Here is an 18,847-nt window from a genome sequence, read left to right as displayed (position 1 = left end):
CAGTTTCACGGCCGACGGGTATGTTGTCCGGAGAGGCAGAGGCCCCGTGTGCTCAGCACGACCGGGGCTCAGCTGAGAACAGGATCCAGGACCGCCCTACATGGCACCCTGGCTGCCTGACCCGTCTCCCCACCCAGACCCGACTGCCTTCACCCCGGGGCCCCCCTGCCCAAAGTGCTGCCCTGGGACAGGACAGCACAGAACCACCCAGAAGACACAGCTCCAGCCTGGAGCCTCCAGTCGGCCCCGCGTGGCAGCCACAGGTGCCCTCGGGCAGGCAGTTTCAGGATGACGCAGGCTGGCTGACCGCCAGCTGGCAGCCCCAAGTCTACCCAGGGCCAGGGGAGTGCCGGACTGTCCTTACAGAACTGCCCTCCAGGCACACACCCAACTAGGAACTTTTCTTCCCCGGACGAGGGTGCCACGCAGATGCCCCCATGTGTGGCAAGGGAGCTGGATGCTCAGGCCGTCACTGCCAACCCAGCCAGGAGGAGAGGGCCTGGCACTGTCCTGGGCCCAGCGAACAGACCTGCAGAACAGCAGGGGTGCCTGTCCTTTGCCCACGAGGGGTCTCGGGCCACCCACCTAGTGTTCTGACGTGCTGCCTGCGAGCAGAGCACATCTCAGACCAGTCAGCCTCAGGGCCACGCGCTTCAGCACGGGGGGCTCCCGGGCAGAGGGCAACTTACTCCAGCTGAACTCGGCCTCCGGGTCAGGGCCTCGTGGACCAGAATCGACAGGAACGAAGTGCCCCCGAAGCCTTCAGGGCCGGGGCAGGATCCCGGAGTCCCGATCCCAACAGGCTGGGGTTCCAGCATGGAAACAAGGGTGTCAGGACAGACTGCACCCCCTTGTCCAGCCCGGCGCTGACCTGAGGGCTGCCTGCAATGCAGCCCACCAGCCCCGGTGAGGACCCACACCTCACACCTGGCCCTCCTGAGTGCCTCTGCTCTGGGACACTTGGTCCCGGGCTGGCAGACCATGTTTGACCCTGGCTCTTGGGTTGACCTGGGTCTTCTCATCACCCTAAGCCTGATCTCTGACCTCAGATCCGAGCGTGGCAGACTACTGGTTCAGTGACTGAGACGCTCAGGATCAGCCAAAGGCACAGGTGCTGGCCACTGGGCGTCCCATTCCCCATGGGTGTCTTCCTTAGGGAGAACTGTGGGTGGCAGGGCTGCCACTCCCCACTCAGGGCCGTGCCGCAGACCTGCCACATGAGTCTTCACATGCAATCTCGCTGTCCACACGGGGAGGGCCCGTCCCACGGGGCAGGGAGCAGGGACGTCGCACACCAATCACAGAGGAGGCCTGAGGGCCGGCAGAAACAAGTGCGGGGACGGAGGACTGAGCACGACGTTGTGTCACGTGGTCGTCAGCACCGGACCGTAAGAACGGGGTGGCCGGCACACAGCCGTCAAAGTCGAGTGGGCTTGGGCGACAGTGAGATCCAAACCACAGTGCAAGGAGGCTGGAAGAGGGGCTGCGAGGAAGGCCAGGGTGCCAGGGCACCGCTGCACGACCCCCCCGAGCTGATGACGGGCTTTAGGGTGACGGCAAGGCCAGGCAGGCGGTGCTTGGGTCGGGCGGACACGGGCCGGCACTGGTGTAGAGACGCACTGGGGAGCGGAGGGTAGGGGGCAGGTGGCAGCTCTCAAACACCAGGCAGTTTCTTCCAAAGGAAGAAAGAATGAGAGGGACCGGGAAGTGAAAGGTGCTTCAAGGAGACACAGGCCTCAGTCACGGTCACCGGGCAGCCACGGGCGCCGCTGGGGAGGGTGTTTATTACCGAGCGCGCTGGGGGTGGGGGCTGGGTGTGGCCGATCCCGCAGCAGCAGGGAGCCCTTCCTGCGACAGCACCCGGCCCGGGGCCCCAGGAGAGCGGGGACAGGGAGGCACACGGCCCTGGGGTCCCCGCGGAGGCTGTCTTCCCGCGCAGCCGGTGCTTCTTGGGTGGAAAGGAGCGAGGACGCGGCGTGGCCGCTGCACCCTACCAGTCCTGGTTGTCCCAGCCGTCGTCCACGGCGGCCGGCGGTGCCGCCTCCTTGACGGCCCTGGCCCTGGCCCTGCCCTCCGCCCTGCCCCCCCAGGCCTCCCCACCACCCATGTTGTCGCCGTCCCCGTTGCTGGACGCAGACGCGGGGCCCAAGCCCCACGCGTCCCAGCCGTCTGAGCTCCTCTTGTCGCCTGAGGGGTCTGCACACGTCCAGCTGTTGCTGCTCGGGGACCTGTGGGCCCTAGCAGGGTCGGTGCTCCCGAAGGCCTCCCAGAAGTCCTGGTCGGTGGTGCTGTGGGAGCTGTCCCCGCCGCTGTTCGGACAGCTCCGGCCCTCCGGGGCTCTGGGACAGAGAGCGGTCTCTGAGCGACTCCCAGAACCAGAAGGTCCAGAAGGTCGCCGGCGTGGCCCTGAGCCGCCTGGTCTTCCCCAGGCTCCTCCCCAGAGAACGGGGATCAAGGCCGAGTCCAAGCCCCCAGCCAGAGCCCCACCCCCAACCAGGGCGCTCAGCCAGTGCCACTCAGGGTCCCAGAGCCGCTGTTCTCGCTCTAGGGCAGAGGAAACCCAGCCTCAGGGCGGCTCCGCCATGGAGCTGAGGCCGTGGAGCCTGTGGGAGGGACTCGGGCCTCCTGCCACCGGAGCCTCTCCACCAGCCCCACCCAAACGCAGGACGTTTTGAAGGAAAACGTAAAGCGCTGGTTTCCTGCAACGATTAAGGGGAAAAAAAACCCAGACCCTTCTCTGCACCGTGGAGTCCCTCAGTCCCTCAAACCACAGTCACACCACTGAGCACAGCGGACAGCACGCAAAGGGGGAAGCACTGAGGCATTCCTTCCACGAGCATGGGAAACACGCCCAGGCCTCGGGCAGATGGACAGCACGCGCCACGGCCGGAGTGGCCGCTGCTCCGGGCCTGGCCCGAGACCATCCATGCCCGCACCAGATCCCCAGGGTCCCACCTGGGGTCAGAGAAGGAGAAGGCTGACCGGTCTGGGCTCGCAGCAGAAAGGCCCGGGCGGGAGCCCTGAGTGCTCCAGAGTCCTGGGAGGTGGGTCAGAGCCCAGCCGCACCCCCTCTCCTCAGCCTGTCCCAGAGGCGAGGCTGAGACTCTCTCCCTCCCCAGCCCTGGATGGGGGCAGCTCCCACGAGGTCGAAGGCAGGGCTTCAGAGCAAGAGGTCAGGGGGCCGACGTGCCTCTCTGCACCCCCTGGGCTCCAGGGGTTTCTGCACTGTGACCCCTGAGCCCCTGGGGGAGACACACCTGCCTCCCAGAGACCCCAGGGGAGAATGCCACGGAAGGGGGCCCACTTCGGGAAGGGGGGCCAGTATACCTGTCCAACGGGTCCTCCGCTCTCCCAGATAAAAAGGTGGTGACGTCCCTCCATCCCCTGCTACCAACTCCCTGGACCTGGAAGGAGACGTAGGCGCTCAGCCTGGGCTCTGATGCCAAGTGCAGAGTTGAGAGACTTGGGTGAAGTTTAGGAACACGGCGACACCACGGGGCTCGGGCGGTTCGTCCCGGGCAGGCTCTGCCAGGGACGGCAGGATGCCCGCTGTGTGGACACAGAGGCTGTGGCCCCAGGAGCTCAGCGGAGAAACTCCTGGGTGGGAAGCAGGACAAATGCCAACCCGACCCCCGCCCCACCCCCAGCAGCGCTAAGGCAGAGAAGGCGGCCACCCCCAGCGCACTCACCAGGGGAGGTCGGCAGCAGCAAGACAAGGGCAGAAAGAAAAGAAGCAACAGGTTAGTGGCTGTGACGGGTGCCCGTCAAGCTGTTTCCATATTCCTCAGGCTGTCGGCACCGGAGCGTCTACCTGACCCTCCTCACGTCCTACAGGCCCCTTGGGCCAAGAAGCCATATGGGGCATGAAGCGCCCGGCCCTTCCTGCTCGCGGTTCCGGGCTCCTTGGAATATGGAGACGCTTTCAGCCGAGCCCGCCTGTCAGGCGGGGCTTCCCTACCTTGGCCGCCAACTCAGAGAACCCACTGGACACATCATCAAAAATCTTTCCCTCCTTCACCTGGTGGATCGAAACAGCATCGTCATAGCCGAGGCAGATGCCCCGCTGCCCATTACTGACAAAGGACAACGCCCACCGACACCTGTCAGGGGACCTGTCTCCGCGCCGCGTCGCCCCCTCCCCAGAAGTGAAGGCAAGGAGCAAGCCGACCACACCGCAGCCTGGGCCGGTCTCGCTCGGACCCTCCTCCGGTGGTCTCCCGAGCACAGGGTGGCACTGGCCGCAAACCGCACGCCCCCCACCCCCGGGAGCTTCTCTCGCCGCCTTGGCCTCCTCCGGGGTGAGGGGCTGGGCACACACACAGCCACGCGGGAGCAGAGTACAAGGTCAGGCCTTGCAGGGCTGGGGGACGAGAGCCACGGGCACGACGCACGCTTGGGGACACAGGGAGTGAGCACGGGGGTCTGAAGCCCGAACAGTGCCTCCCAGCACCAGGTGCCCCCCGAACGAGGCCCACGGGAGACGCACGCAGCCGAGTACCGGAGTCCCCGCGTTACCTTCTCCTGGGCAGGTTTGAGGACACTCTCGTTCAGACTGTGGCCCAGCTCTGATGCCTGTTGGAAGGACAGATGCGATGAGAAAAAGCCGCGTACGTGGCAGCACGTTCACCTCAGGACTGCGAGCCCCGCCCGCGGAGGGAAGGCTGCAGACGGCGAGCAGCCCACCAGCACCCGATGCTCCAGGCTGTCGCAGAGGCTGGAAACCGCTGCCCCTGCCTATGCGCCCTGGGAAGGGGCTCGGGACAGCAGCCAGCTCTTGGAAGTCCACCCCATCTGGTGGCCACCATCAGGCTCTCCCCGTCGGAGCCCACAGGATCCATCCCAGGAGAACAGCCCCTGGCATCCCCCCGACACAGACGGGTGGATCCCAAGCCCCACCTGCCCTCCAGGCACCCTGCGGGCGTTGGGACAGCAGGGGATGCAGCCGGGGAGCGAGCCCAGGCCAGCAGCTTGGGTGGGGTGCAGGCAGGACGGAGGGGAGGCAACCACGGAGCAGGGCCTTCGCCACTGGCACAGGACTCTCCAGCACCGCTGCAGCAGCAGCCTCAGGTTCCGGATCCCGCACCTCCTGCCTGAGACGTGGACGCCCGAGCACCGTGGACAGGCCACGCGGGAGCCCATCGAGCTGGGGAGCCGCTCTGAGCGTGAGGACAGGGAGCACCGACATGCAGGCCACAGCGTGGGCCCCTCGGAGCAGGGCACGCGCCATACACACGGGGGGGTGGTGGCATGCACGAGCATGGGTGCGGCCTTACCAGCTCTGGCTGCTGCTTGGAACCCCAGAACTTTACCCAGACAGCATGGGGAGACGGGGGGTGGGGGTGGGAGAGAGAGCGAGGCGGTGGGAGTGCTGTTCAGCAACAACCAGGACAGGGTCCCGTGGGCACCGCACGCTCACCAGACCCGGCGCCTCCCACCTGGGACCTTTCCAGCACGGTAGGAGCGAGCGATTAGGGAGTTGAGATGGGGGCTCAGAGAGATCAGCCCTCGGGGCGTGAGGGGGCCCGCGTGGCCCCAGAGGCTTCTTGGACGGCCTGGCACCACGCCGGGACCGCCAGGGCTGCCAGCCAAGGTGTGAGGAAAAGACGAACACCAGGGCCCGAGATGCCGCCCACGAGAAGGGAGGGCGCTAACCAGGGACAGAGGCATGCTGTTGCCACAGGATGCAGAGCCCGGTCCCCTGGGGGGCGCTGGGCCTCCCGTGTGCGGTTGACATGGCACAGAGCCTCCTTCCCCACGAGGCCAAGGGCACAGGGGCCTACGGCTGCCCTCCTACCAGGGACGGGGGAGGATCTAAGCCTCCTCCACCTGCTAACCCACAGGCGCCCAAAGTGACACATGGACATGTGAGCCTGGGAGGCAAATGCATGCACGGGCCTGTCAGCGCCTGAGTTGCCCGCAGAAGTGCCCTTCCCCTGAGCGCAGGGCACGAAGCAGGCGACCAGCCTAGAAACCCTGAGAGCACGAATGCAGAGGCTTCCTTTGTTACCTTTTGACTTGCCTGGGATCCAAACTTTGTTGCCTGAAAGGAAACACAGAGAGAGGGCTTTCTGGTCAGCCGCCTGACACCAGCCACGAGGGCTGCACGTCCTTGGGGCCCAGACACCCGTGCGGGTCTCCTGATGGCCGCGAGGCACTGGTGCTCACCCCACAGCAGCTCTAAGGGGCCCTGCAAAGCTGCCCACCACACCCGCTTCCCCTGGAGGGAGGCCGTCAGGGGAGGGGCGCCCAGGGTGAGGGAGCAGGCTCTGCAATGCAGGGCGCACAGGCTGCCCACAGGCCCACAGGTGGGGCAGGTCCCTCTCTAGCGAGCTCTCCCCCTCGCTGCCGAGTGCGGTCTGGTCACACCTCTCACCTCTGCCCAGCACCCCGGCCGCTCTCATAATAAGTAAAGAGGGAAAGGCCTGGATCCCCACCGCAGCCCCGCAAAGCCCCAGAAAGAATCAGCAGAGGCCACGTGGCAAAGCGCTGGTGCCCCAACGCCAGGCTCCTCCGCGGGCTCTGGCCCTCAGAAACTCCTGTCCTGGCCTCTCCAGGGCCTGTGTGCTCTGCGTCAGCCTGCCAGGCAGCCTCCCGTCCCTGCTCCGGGCGTTCCTGTCCCCACCACGACACGGTCTCCTCGCCAGGCCCGTATCCTCGCGCACGCCTCTGGCCTGTCCCCTCCTGCCTGGCCTCCACCCAGTCACTGCTAGGAGCCGAGCACGTGCCCACGACCCAGCTGCCTGTCCTGACAAAACCCTCAAATCCTGCCTCGCCTCGAGCCCAGGAGCAGGCGAGGGCAAGAGGAAACTCGGGCTGTCTATACCCTGGAGACCCAGCAGCAGCAACTCCAGGCTTTGCTTGCGCCGGGGGAGGGGAGGCAGGGAAACCTGGGTCACCCTGACCCCCCGCCGGCACCCGCCTTCTGGAGCCAGCCCAGCCCCTGCAGGCAGCTCCGCTCTGCCCGGTACACCACCAGCTGTCACAGCAAAGAACGTCCGTGGGGCCTGGAGGATTCGCCAGGGCGAGAGGCCGCTCACCGAAACCCCCTCAGGGCACATGGACGCGTGGCCTGAGCCCCGTCAGGACCCCCTGGTCTCCCAGAGCCACCTGGTCTGCGTGGCCGCATGACGGGACAGGCTACTTACACCCTCCTTAGCTGCTGAGGCAAACCTGCTTGCTCCAGTGGCGAAACTGCTCCAGCCCTGAAAGGAAGTGACACAGAAGCCACACGGTGGCTCCACATGTGGCCATCAAGGGGGGTGCTCCTCAGACACGCGCCGGCCGCCTCGCACCCACGTTCCGTGGGAAGGACGCAGCCAGGGCCCCGGAAGCAGCTCCTGGCCCGGATCCCTGGAGACACGCCTTCCCCCGAAGCGCCCCGCCGCCCCTCCAGACAGACCACGGGGCGCTGGGGGCACTGAAAGCTGTCCTCCTTCCTCTGAGTCCAAGGTTGTTTCCCCTAATCTCCAAGATAGATGAAAGCAATTTGGAAACAGAAATTCTTCATTTAAACCCCAACTCGGCCTGCTCCACCTGAAGGAGCCGCGGAGGGACCCTCGTGACGAACTGAGAAGACAAGTGCGTGGGCCTCTTCCCCGGGGTGGGGCGGGGCGACACGGAGACACACACACTACAGCCTGGGAGGCGCTTCTGGAGAACAGGCTCCCGCACGGCGGGCCAGGGCGACAGCCCCCTTCTTCCCTGGGGCAGCCCTGGTCCCGAACCCACAGGCTTGGGAGGCTCTGCCAGGAGCGGGCGGCCAGGCGGGCTCCGCTCAGAGGAAACGAGCCTTGCTAAATCTGAGGGATGTGTTTTGTAGCCAAAGTAAACAAACGACAAAACACACGTGGGAGCAAAAAAAAAAAAAAAAAAACCACACGTGGGATTAAACACCGTAAGCGGCGCTTTAAGAAGAGGACGTCAGTGAAGGAAAGGGAGGGGAGCCTCTGTGAGACGGGCCAGCGCACGATCCCAGGACAGCCAGGCTCCGGGAGGCCCCTGGGGAGCGGGGAACGGCCAGGACGGGCGTCCTCACCGAGTACAGGGACGACATGGCGCTGTTGAGGAAGTCGTCTTCCCTCTTCGGAGGCGGTACCGTGTTCCCAAACCCCACGTAGCGGTTCTCCTGGGCCCTGGCGGGGACACAAGCAACAGCCCTGCTGCTCCCGACAGCTGGGGGTGCGGAGGTGCCCAGGCCCGGGACGGGCGCCCCGGAGGACGTGCGGCTCCCACACCCCAGTGTGGGGTCAGGCTCTCCTGTTCGTGGGACGAGGCCCTCCTGCTGCACCTGCCAGAGGACCTGGCGAGACCCAAAGCGACAGCCGGTCACTGCAGGGAGTGGGACAGGCTCGACCACAGGTCAGGCAGGTTCCAGGAAGGAAACACGTCCTTTCTGCTCGCAAGCATTCTTAGCAGTGGTTTTCTCTCCACTCAAGCCCCCAACCTGAACCTGGGCTGCCAGGCAGCACCCCAGGAGGCCTGCCGATTCTGCACCCCCTGCACATGCGGGCAGCAGCCTCCCCCAACCCTCGCAGGGACCAAACTCCCGGGGGCCAGGTCTGCCTGGGCCTCCCCCAGCTTCCCCGAGCCCTCCGGAGGCCTTACCCTTGATAGGAGCCAAGGTCATCATTCAGCCAGTCTTCGAAAGCCTTGTCCGCGGAGGTGGTGGAGTTCCGCAGCTGGCCAGAGGCTCTGCAATGGAGGGTCAGAGGTCAGAGAGGCCGACAGGGGGTGGGCACACGCCCACAGGACCACGGGGGTCTCTGGGAGGTGCCGTCACGCCCACCTGCTCACACCTGGCTCCTCCAAAGCTTTGGAGCAGAGGGTGGCTCAGGCTTAGACGCAGCGGCTGAAGCCGGCAAGAAGCAGGGGGAGGCGCTGCAGCCTGGGTGGGGGCGCAGCAGCTCTACGCCTGCCCGTGCCTGCAGGGAGGCCGCAGGGGTCGAGGCCGAAGCAAGCGCTCGGCAGGGATCTGGAGCCCTTCCGACAGGCATCTCGCCACACAAGGGGGAGGAGGAGGGGAGGGCTGCTGGGCACCCCTGGCGTCAACAGGGAGCGCTGAGACCGGTCACCCCGGAACACCAGCCTCCAACCCACGAGAGGACACAGGATGCCCGCCAGGGGGATGGGTCACCCTGGGGACGTGGGCAGCCCTCAGGCAGGACAGGAGACGTAAACAGCAGCAAGACTGGGTCCTACAGAGATGCCGTGTGCTGTGGGCACAGATCTGAGGAACGGGGAATGGTGCTTCTACTTCAGATGTACCTTTACTGGTTGAATTTCTACTAAGAGTTTGAATTGTAACTTAAAAAGTTGTTTTTCCCACTGACTTTCAGAAACGGCTCACAACTGGAGCTGTTACCACAACAGCACAGGGACCCTGAGCCACAGTTAAGGTCAGAGCCAGGCAAACCCGGCCCAGAGCCCGGCCCGTAGGCCAGACAAGTAGCTACCGGTGGACAGAGGATGGCAGCGTCTTGGGCTGAGGTGGGGTCCAGTTCTGGGCGGGCGATGACTCCAGAGACCATTCTCTGCCTTCGGCCAGAGCGGCCACCTGCAGAGGGAGCCAGGGTGTCAGGCAGCGTGGATGCCACCTGCCCCGCACACAGCCCCTCGGGCTCAGCTGCCACGGGCCGGGGCTCTGCGGGCGCCAACATCGAGACTGGCTCTCATGACGGGCAGAGTGAGCGAGCTCTCGGTCGGCGTGGCGCCCGGGCTCCCTCTGCAGCGCTCCCCAGGGGCTGCGAGGAGGGCCCATCCCTCAGCCCTCCTAGTCACAGGCCACCTGCTTCCCCTTGGGTGGGGAGAGCTGGGGCCACGCGTCCTGTCTGTGTGTGGACTGCACGTGGCCTCCGTGTCGTGTCAGAACCCACAGGAGATCTCAGCTCCTGGAACCACTACAGCGGCCGATGGACGGAGCAGCCTGCACACGGCCAGGCGGCCTGTCCTCACCTTGTCCCTGAAGAGGGCGGCGGCCTTGCTGTTGTACTTCTCCTGCAGGGACCAGCAGGGGTCATAGTCCTCTTGACACTCCAGGAACTCCCGGAATTTAGCGTTCCCGCCCGCCTTCATCTTCTCCAGCTCCGCATCCTTCCATTTGTCCATAGTGACGGAACGGACAAAGCTACACACCAGAGGGCCGACCTCGCCACCAGTACCAGCATCCAAGAGCCCACCCCAAACAGGCTGGAATTAGACACGTGCACCTCCTGTGCCGGAGCGCCGGAGCGGGTAGGAGCCAGCCTGTGGGTGGCCCGCACCTTCCCGTCACCCGCCAGGCGGCAGGCCAGGAGCAGAGGGCACTGACCTGAGGTGCACCCCGAGCCCGCGGTGCTTCCCCGAGCACTCCAGGCAGATCCAGATGCCGTAGGTCACGCTCACCCACTGAGGGTTGAAGGCGCCGCACTCAAAACACACCTGCGAAGAGCGCCCAGGCGACTCAGCCGGGGCGGGGCAGGGCCCCCAGAGTGGGCAGAGGGAGGCTGGCTGGGAGGCCAACGGTGACAGGGAGGGAGGACTCTGAGAGGACCCGGAACCTAAGCCGAGGGTCAAGGAAAAGCGGACACTTACGTTGTTTTCATCTTGCACCCGAACTTCCTTAAGAACTTTCCTGGTTCTCGGGCTGGCCATGGCGCTGTGAAAGAGAAAAACAAACTTTTCAACTTCCAAATTGGTCACTTCACAAGAAGATCAACTTTTGGTGCAAACACACTACAAAGTATGACTTCAAGAAATTCCGTGAAGCTGCTTGGAAGCTGCAGGGGAACAGGGCTACTGACTGCAGGAACCTGCTCTCCACGTGCTAAGAAAAGCCGAGATCAGTCTGGACGCTCCCGGGCCAACCACAACGTGATTATTAGGGGCAATGCGCAATTACTGGAGGCCGCTCATCACGTACTATCAAGACCACATGATTTATAAGAACATCTGTTTTCTGGTGAAGTTCACAGCAAGGGGTGGTCTTCACAAAACGTGCTCAGACTGGCTGTTAAATCTCATTTCCCCTTTGCAGGGCGACACACCAGACTTGAGCTGACAGTATCCGAAGCCAGGGAGCCCCACATGCTAGGCCCCCGCAGCCCCTCTACCTTACTACCAGTGCAGGGAGGCTACTGGCCTGGGGCGGAAGCAGTGGCCCCGATTGACACAGGAAGAGGCTGGCCTCCCTGGGACCATCTGAAGGATGGAGGTAACAGACAGCATGGCCACAGCAGGGCAAGGACAGGGGCCTATGGACCAGCAGACCTGCCACCGCGCCTCAGGGGGACACTGCCGGGGAACAGCAGCCACACAGCCTGAGCTGAAGAGAAAACCCATTTACTTCTTTATAGATCTCCTAGCTTCCGCAAAGTTCAAGTTCAAGTTCAAGTGGTGGCCTGGTAAGTTTCAGGCGGGGCATGGGGAGGGAGCTCAGCGTGGTGTCGGCAGTAAAGTAACCCCATGGATGCCCAGCCTGAGTCTCAGGCTGGCCCTTCCCTCGTGACCAGGACCTGCAGGCTGTCCCTCCAGCTCCCCCGGCAGCATGCGTCCTCAGGACACACAGGCCGCTTAAGGGACAGAGCCACACACGTGGGCTGCTGGGGTGTCTCCAGCCTCTGACCCTGCACGCCACTGTCTGTGAGGGACGGCTCCAACCAACTTCCCTGCCAATGCTTTAGCGTGAAAATCCCAGGGGCAGCAGTCACCTTCGGTTACTCCCCAAGGGGACCCTGCCTCTCCCCACACCCAGGCCTCCTGAATCCTGAGCCCCGGGATGCCTAACGCCCACAACGCCCACTTCTGAGCCAGCTGAGGTTAGGAGACAAATGTCTGCTTTCTGTAACTGAGGGAAACAAAGCCAAGGGCTCGCCGGAGGCGCCTTTCTGCTCTGTATTTCTCTGTGCTGTGCATGATGGTCTCGAAGGCAAACACCTGAACCCACAATCCTGCCCAGCACCCAGCACCCAGCCCGACCCATCCAGGTGGGACTCTGTCCTCGCGCTGAGCTCTAGTCACCCACAGAGCGAAGGCAGAAATGGGTGGCCCCTGGGAGCTCTTTCCAGAGAACTGTGCCTGCCCAGAGGATCCCGTTCTGGCCAACAGGACCCAGGCAAACAAAAGTCAGAACTGGGGTGAACCTGCCCTGAATTTCTAACTGCGTAAAAGAAGGCAGAGAGAGTGTCTGCAAGAGTACTGCAAGGAAAATACGTGAAAAGTAAATGACTTGGCTCGGACTGAAAAGGAATTTTTTTGGACGTGAGAATTCTGTACTTCTGTGAAATGCTAACTTTAATACATAAAAAACAAATACTTCCTAACTTTCAAAACTATAGTTTGTCTTGAAAAATAATCCAAGAACTCCTGCATTAATGCTTGAAACCAAACATAGCTCTCTGCAAGTGAACATGGCCTCAGTAAACGGTGAAACAAATAACACTTCTCAGTTTACGGAAGAAGCCACTTGTCAGGAAGAAGCCACTTGTCAGACGGCAGAACGCTGTTCCTTAAGTTGGGACTTCCTGAATGCCTGAGATGAAAAGGGATGACTTAGGGACACCGCTTGGGGCTGTTATACAGGCGACAGGCAGAAATCCTGCTCATCTTTCTCAGAAACCACCTGAGGCCCCCGAAGCACCAACACCGAAGAACAACCGTTTCTCACCTTAAAACACCATTACTACTGAACTTCTGCAGGGTATGGTCCCAGGAAGGGATGCCAAAGCCAACTTAAAACGCTAATTATCCCCTGGGCCATTATCACAGCCCCACAGAGGATGGCGGAACCGTTAGGCCTGCACTAAATGACACAAATAACTCTCACATGGGTGGTCAGCGATGAAGCTGTTTAACAGGGCAGACGAGAAGCACAGTTCTTCTACCTAAACGCACGGACACTGACAGAGAATTCCAAAGTCCCTTCTTAGTTTCCTCTCCCTCCCCCAAGACGATCACCCACGGCCACCAAGGGCGAGGCTTCCATTTCCGATTAGACCGGCCTCTCCAACACCGAGGGGGAGGACCCTTCCCTCTTAGGAGTGGAAGCCCCTTCAGAACTCAGACCCGGCCTGACGGGACCCTGTGTCCAAACCAGCTCCTGGTTCCGAAGGAAGGGACGGGGCGGGGCCGGCTCGCCCCACGGAGGGGGTGTTGGTGGGCAGCGGCCCGTGACAGCCTCAGAGGAAAGAAGACTGGGGGCCGGGAGCGAGCTGCGGGGGGGGGGGGTCCAGGCGGGGGCGGCCAGAGGAGGAGGGACGGCCGGGGGCCCGTGGACTAGCCCCGGGGTGGCTGGGGGAGGGCGGGGTGGGCGCTTCCAGGTCCTGCGGACAGCGGCCTCGGGGCGGGTGGGGGTCTGGGCGGAGGCGGCCGCCGGGAGGGGCCGTGAACCAGCCCGAGGGGAGCCGGGGCCACGGGGCCTCGGCCGCGCGCTTACCGGGCAGAGGGCTCGATCCTGCGCGCCGGGTCGGGCCGGGTAAGGCCGGGGTCAGGGCCGGGGTCCTGGCCGGGGTCGGCCGCGCCGCGAACCACACCGAGGACGAGCGCCGACCACCCACCCCACCGCCACCCGCTTCCGGCTACGTCGCGCCTCGCAACGCCTCACGGGAAGCCGGGGACGGGCCGGCGGGGGCGGGCCTTCCTCCCCGCCTGCTTGGCCGGAAGCGCTGCCTCACCCCGTAGCTATGGGGACGCGTCCTCCTCCGGGCTGCTGTGTCAGAGCTGCTAGTCCAGCGGGGCCCGCGGTAGCCTGGGGACTGACAGCCGTGCTCACCAGCGCTGCGCCGTCAGGATCAGACGGGAAACTGATGTCCTGCTCAAATTAGAACGATTCATGGGCGTTTACTCACAAGGGGGCTGGTTAGGAGGGTATGCGCGGGTTTAGGGCACCGCAGGAATTCTGCGGGAACCCAGGGCTGGAGCAACAGAGCTGTGACGTCAGCAGACTCCAAGGAAAAGGGGGAAGGAGGGGTTCCCGGACTCGGGAAGGGCAGTGTTCTCAGGGCCGCTGCCCAAGAGGAGCTGTCATCTTTTGTTGAGGGCATGACCAGCCCAAGGTGACCTAGTAGAAGAAGCCACAGGAACAAATACCGGCCTCTCTGGCCTCTCACCCTCTGGTCTCCCGATTTTGCCACCCACTGGCCGGGCCCACCGGTGCAGTCTGAGGTGGAGAAGGGTAGGGGGTGGGCACGGAGGACAGCTGGAGACGTTGCAAGCAGGCTGCAAAACAATGTGAATAGTAGAATCCCAAATATGGGAAATATGACTGTGGAAAGAAAACTGTCTAGAGTGATGATCTCTGGGGAGTATAACTGCAAGTGATTTTTGGTTTTGTTTTTACTCTGTGCTCTTATGTGTATTCCACATATTCTTCATTCATCTATGTAACTTTTGGAGTGATCAAGTATGAACATTTTTACTGAGGTATAATTTACATTCAATAATTTACGTTCAATGAGTTTTGAGAAATGCATACTCCAATGTAACCTCCACCATGATCAATTATAGAACATTTCCATCACAGGCAACCACTGTTCTTACTTTTATCCCCATTTCTTAGTTTACCTGTTCTAGGACTTCATATAAATAGAATCATGCAATAAGTACTCTTTTGAATGGCTTCTTTCACTTAGCATAATGTTTTCGAGGTTCATCCATGTTGTAGCATGTCAGCACTTCATTCCTTTTTATTGCTGAATACTATTCTGTTAAATGAATATAACTCTTTGTTTATCCATTTACATATTGGACAGTGGAGTCATTTCTGAGTCTTGGGTATTGTGAATAAAGCTGCCCCGAAATTCACATGGGTATATTTTAACATTTCTTTTGCATAATTACCTAGAAGTTAAGTTGCTGGGTGATCGGGGAGGTGTATGTTGAACTTCATAAGAAATTGTGAAGCAGTCTTCCAAAATGGCTGTACCATCTCACACCCCACCAGCCGTGTGAGAGCTCCAGTGTCTGGCGTGTACGCTGGGTTATCTCATTTGCATTTCCCTCCATTGCTGGTTGAAAGCTGCCCTGGAGGATTATCTTAGCTTCCTGGCCCTTCCAGCCCACCCTGTGCCCAGCTTAGCATGAGCACCTCGTGCAGCTAGGGGAAGCCCTCAGGAAGGAGCCAGCAGGGCTTGCAGTGAGAAGCCACTGGCATCACAGAAACAAGAGGACTGAGGTGATGTGCACGGGGCACCCATAGGGTCTACACAAGGACAATGTAAGACAGTGTAGATTTCGGCACGAGACCCTGGGGCTGGGACTGTGTGGGTTCCACAAGTTCAGAGAGCAAGAGCCACGTGCCGGATTCCTTACGTGGGCTCCCTGGAGGAAGCGGGCTATGAAGGATGTTGAAAGGGAGGAGAGGAAAAGGGAAGGCGGTCCCTGAAAGGGCACAGTGGAAGCCAACATTTGGTGCTGGCTAGTGCAAACAACGAGCAGAGGCTGAACTTTCAGTTTTCTGATCATAAAGCTAAAAGGTCAACCCCTACTCCACCCCGGCTCTGGAGGCCTGGGGCTACGCTCATCCCCAGAGCCAAGAGCAGGGAGGTGGCCACTGCAAGGACAGGGCAAGCCTGCCTCCTCACAGCATCCGTGGTGCCCCTGCCTCTCTCTGCCATCTCAAGGCTGGCTCAGTGACCAAGTAACAGAGGATGAATCTGGGCACTGAAGTGGTGAATGGAGCAGAACATGCAGCTGCAAACTGGAAATTTTTTATTACCCCATCTGAAATATTTAGATAATTTGTTTTTCTTCTAGAACTGCCGCAGTACATTAATTTCCAGTTAGAGTAATGTGCTCATCTTTGTGGTTTCCTCCCCAGGGCTGCTGAAGCTCTCGATATGATATGAATAAAACTGAAGGGAATACGAGGGCAGCAATATGAAAACCTTAGGGTAAATGGCTACACAAGGCTGGGGCTGGCCTGGGCCACACAAGTTCACCTGTGAAGTCACCGTGGGACCCGGGACATATCACTGCTGCCTCCTGGACTCAATTTCCCCGTCTGTGAAAGGAGGACCCCAGTTCCCCTTCCAGGCCAGGGGCCCACGCTTCCTGCCTGCTTGCCAGAAGTCAGGCCCTGGGCTTGTTAAGGAAGATCTTGTGTAAACTGCACAGCCGTGCAGCTCTTTCTGATGTGAACCTGTTGTTCAGGTGAAGAAACAGAGGCGCAGAACAAGTAAGCAATTTGCCCCAGGTCGAAAAGGCAGTAAGTGGAGGAGCCGAGGTTGGTAACCAGCCTGTGTAACATCTTCCTCAGAGTAGAAGGAGGGCATGTGGGGCGAGCGTCCACTGGGGGCGCAGTTGTGTCCTCTGATCTGACCCAGCACCAGTCTCGGAGGTCAGTTTCATTCCAAACATGTGCAAGTGACAGAGAAATTGGGTTGGGCCATGAGCACTGGTCAACCGTGACCCTGTCAGGGTCTCACAGCCGGGTCCCAGGGGTCCAGCCAGCTGCCATCAGGGGTGGCAGAGCCTAAGGAAACAGCTGAGGCTACACAGGACTGGTGAGGACCATGTGTGTACATGTGTGTAAGTGTACACATCTGTGAACATGTTTGGGTTTGCACGTGTGTGCAGTGTGCATGTGACTGGTGTGTGTGGGTATACATGTGTGCATGGTATTGCATGTGTGGTCTGTGCCTTAAGGCTCGTTAGGCTCAAGGTCATTGTAGTGAGTCCCCCACGCACACAGAGACAACAGGTGTGGCTTTGGGGTGTGCCCCAGAAGAGGTGCCGCCCACAGGGCTTCCCAGAGAAGCAGGGACTGCCATACCCGCTTTGCACAGCAGCAGAGGCTGCAGCTTGGAGTCGGAGAGACCGCCCTGGCCCCGGCCAGTGGCAGCAGCACACAGATGCGGGCCCAGGCTACTCAGACCCCAGAGGCACCCCAGCAGCGCTCGTCCGGAGCTCCTGCGCGCGGGGAGAAATGAAGCCAGGGCTGTGTCCGCCTCGCCCCCAGGAGCACTGCTCCGCCCTGCACCCTGGGCATGGCCCACAGGTCTGTGTTCCTGAAACCAGTGTGGGCTGAGGAGGGGCCATGTGGGGCCCCGTGAGGACAAGGCTCCTTCCCTGCCTGGGAGGGTGGCTCTCAGGAAGTCTCGCTGCCTATATTTAAAGATCAGCCATTCTGTGGGCCTCCAGGAGCCTGGGGCATGGCAGGACCTTGGGGGCATCTTGAAATGACTATCTAATCCCATTGACTGGCCAGTGCTCCAGGGCCGCCTGGAGAGGTGGTCGCTGGCCATGGATGTCGCCAGAGCCCTCGGTCTCTCTCTGGACTCTTAACTCCTCTTGAAATCTCTCCCATATTGGGCTCAGCTCGGGGGCAGGGGTGTTTCTCCCAGTGTTTAAGGGGATATGCCTATGCCACCCAGCCCCCACTGGGCTCCAGGGAGCAGTTAGACCCACCTTGAGGCTGACAGGGCCTCAGGTACATGGAAACAGCCCCAGTTTCCCAGAGGGAGGGCTCAAGGTCAGGATCATTCACTCTGTTCCAGCGATGCGGACGGAGCCGACTGTTTGCTGGATGCTGGTAGGAAGAGGACCAGACGGACCCAGGTGGCACTGGAGCATCTGTGATGAAGGGTAGGGCTGACCTTCTGAAGGGAGCAGTGCTGCAGGGCCCAGCATGGGCTCAGGTGCTGCTGAGGCAGACTTTTGAGCCAGATCCGAGGGAGGAATTGTGTCCCTCCTGGGTGCCAGCCCTCACGACGGGCCCTTGGAAGCCCACAGAAATAAAGGGACACGAAATCCTTAGTTCCTGTCACTGACCTCCTGTTTTTCATTCCCCAATAGCGTGTGCCTTTCCTGATGCAGGAAATCAAAGAGATGGAGGGGCCCCTGCCGGTCAGCGTTGGTCCCGATGCCGGGCTCTGGCGCACAGAGGGTGCCGCGATGCCCCCCGGGTCCCCTCCCACAAGGTGCACCCCCCTCAGGTGTGGGCCTGTACGATGCACTCAGAAATGCTCACATGGTGTAGACTCTCAAAGTGGACGTGCTGGGTAAGCTCTGGTGGATTCGACCAGATCGTTCCCAGAGACTTTGTACCAAACGCCCTGATGCGAGTGTGCCCGTTTCTTACGACCCCTCGTGGCTGAGTGTTACTGGCAGCTCGTCTTTGCCACGCCATGAATACACGTGTTGTCACTGCTGCCATGGTTTTCATTGCCTTAATGGTGGTGGAGCTGAGCGCACGCAGGTTGGCCGGTGGACATCCCCCCATGTCTGCGCCCTGTCCGTTTCTGTCCTCTGGTCATCACCTTCCATGGCCAGGGCCTCCCTGAAGTGGCTCCGTCCTGCAGCTGATAGAAGGGCATGGGGCTGGCTCAGGCTGAGGCGGTCACACTCCTGGCCTCTGACTCGGCCCCACACGGAGAAAGGCCTGGTCAGCCTCAGCCCCATCTGACCCCTGTTGCTGCCTCTAAATGATGCACAGGAAGAACTGGGCCCCAGCATGAAGGAAATGGAAGGAATGTCAGAACGTGGTCCTGCTAATCCACGAGGTTGTGCGTCACTATGGAGCCCAACTCCTCCTGAACCAGAGCTGTCGTTCCTCCTAAAACACCCAGGAACTTGCAGCTGTGCTGAACGACACTTGGTCACACAGGCTAACGAGTCACGGCCAGGAATGTATTGAGACAGGGCCAGCTTCTCAGACTGCAGGCCTGAGGGCTCAGATCCAGGGGCTATGACAGGAAGACCCCCACACCCCCTGCCTTAGCCCCTCCCATGCCTATCCAGATTCTAGTTGTTAGAGACAGAAAACCCAACCCCACATGGCTTAAACAGCAAAAGGATGTTATTGGCTCATGCGGTGAAAAGTCCAGTGGTAAGTTAGCATTCAGGTGAGGCTTGATCCAGCAGCTCAACAATATCA

The 18,847-nt window shown here is 61.2% G+C and overlaps 1 protein-coding gene across 1 annotated transcript; it reads right to left on the bottom strand.

Annotated features, from left to right (window-relative positions):
• Positions 1–1,746: 1,746 nt before the first annotated feature.
• On the bottom strand, positions 1,747–10,629 carry ARFGAP1 (ARF GTPase activating protein 1; the record flags this gene model as incomplete). The annotated part of the gene is made up of 13 exons (XM_079719123.1): positions 1,747–2,339; positions 3,328–3,404; positions 3,959–4,018; positions 4,516–4,572; positions 5,274–5,303; positions 6,008–6,040; positions 7,146–7,202; positions 8,036–8,132; positions 8,605–8,691; positions 9,453–9,553; positions 9,952–10,123; positions 10,307–10,416; positions 10,570–10,629. 13 exons carry the CDS (start codon positions 10,627–10,629, stop codon positions 1,991–1,993), a joined length of 1,290 nt encoding a protein of 429 aa, XP_079575249.1. The 3' UTR covers positions 1,747–1,990.
• Positions 10,630–18,847: the final 8,218 nt, after the last annotated feature.

This window comes from Hyperoodon ampullatus (assembly GCF_949752795.1).
Source record: "Hyperoodon ampullatus genome assembly, chromosome: 14".
NCBI classification, from domain to species: Eukaryota; Metazoa; Chordata; class Mammalia; order Artiodactyla; family Ziphiidae; genus Hyperoodon; species Hyperoodon ampullatus.
This window is presented reverse-complemented; position numbering and strand designations above follow the sequence as displayed.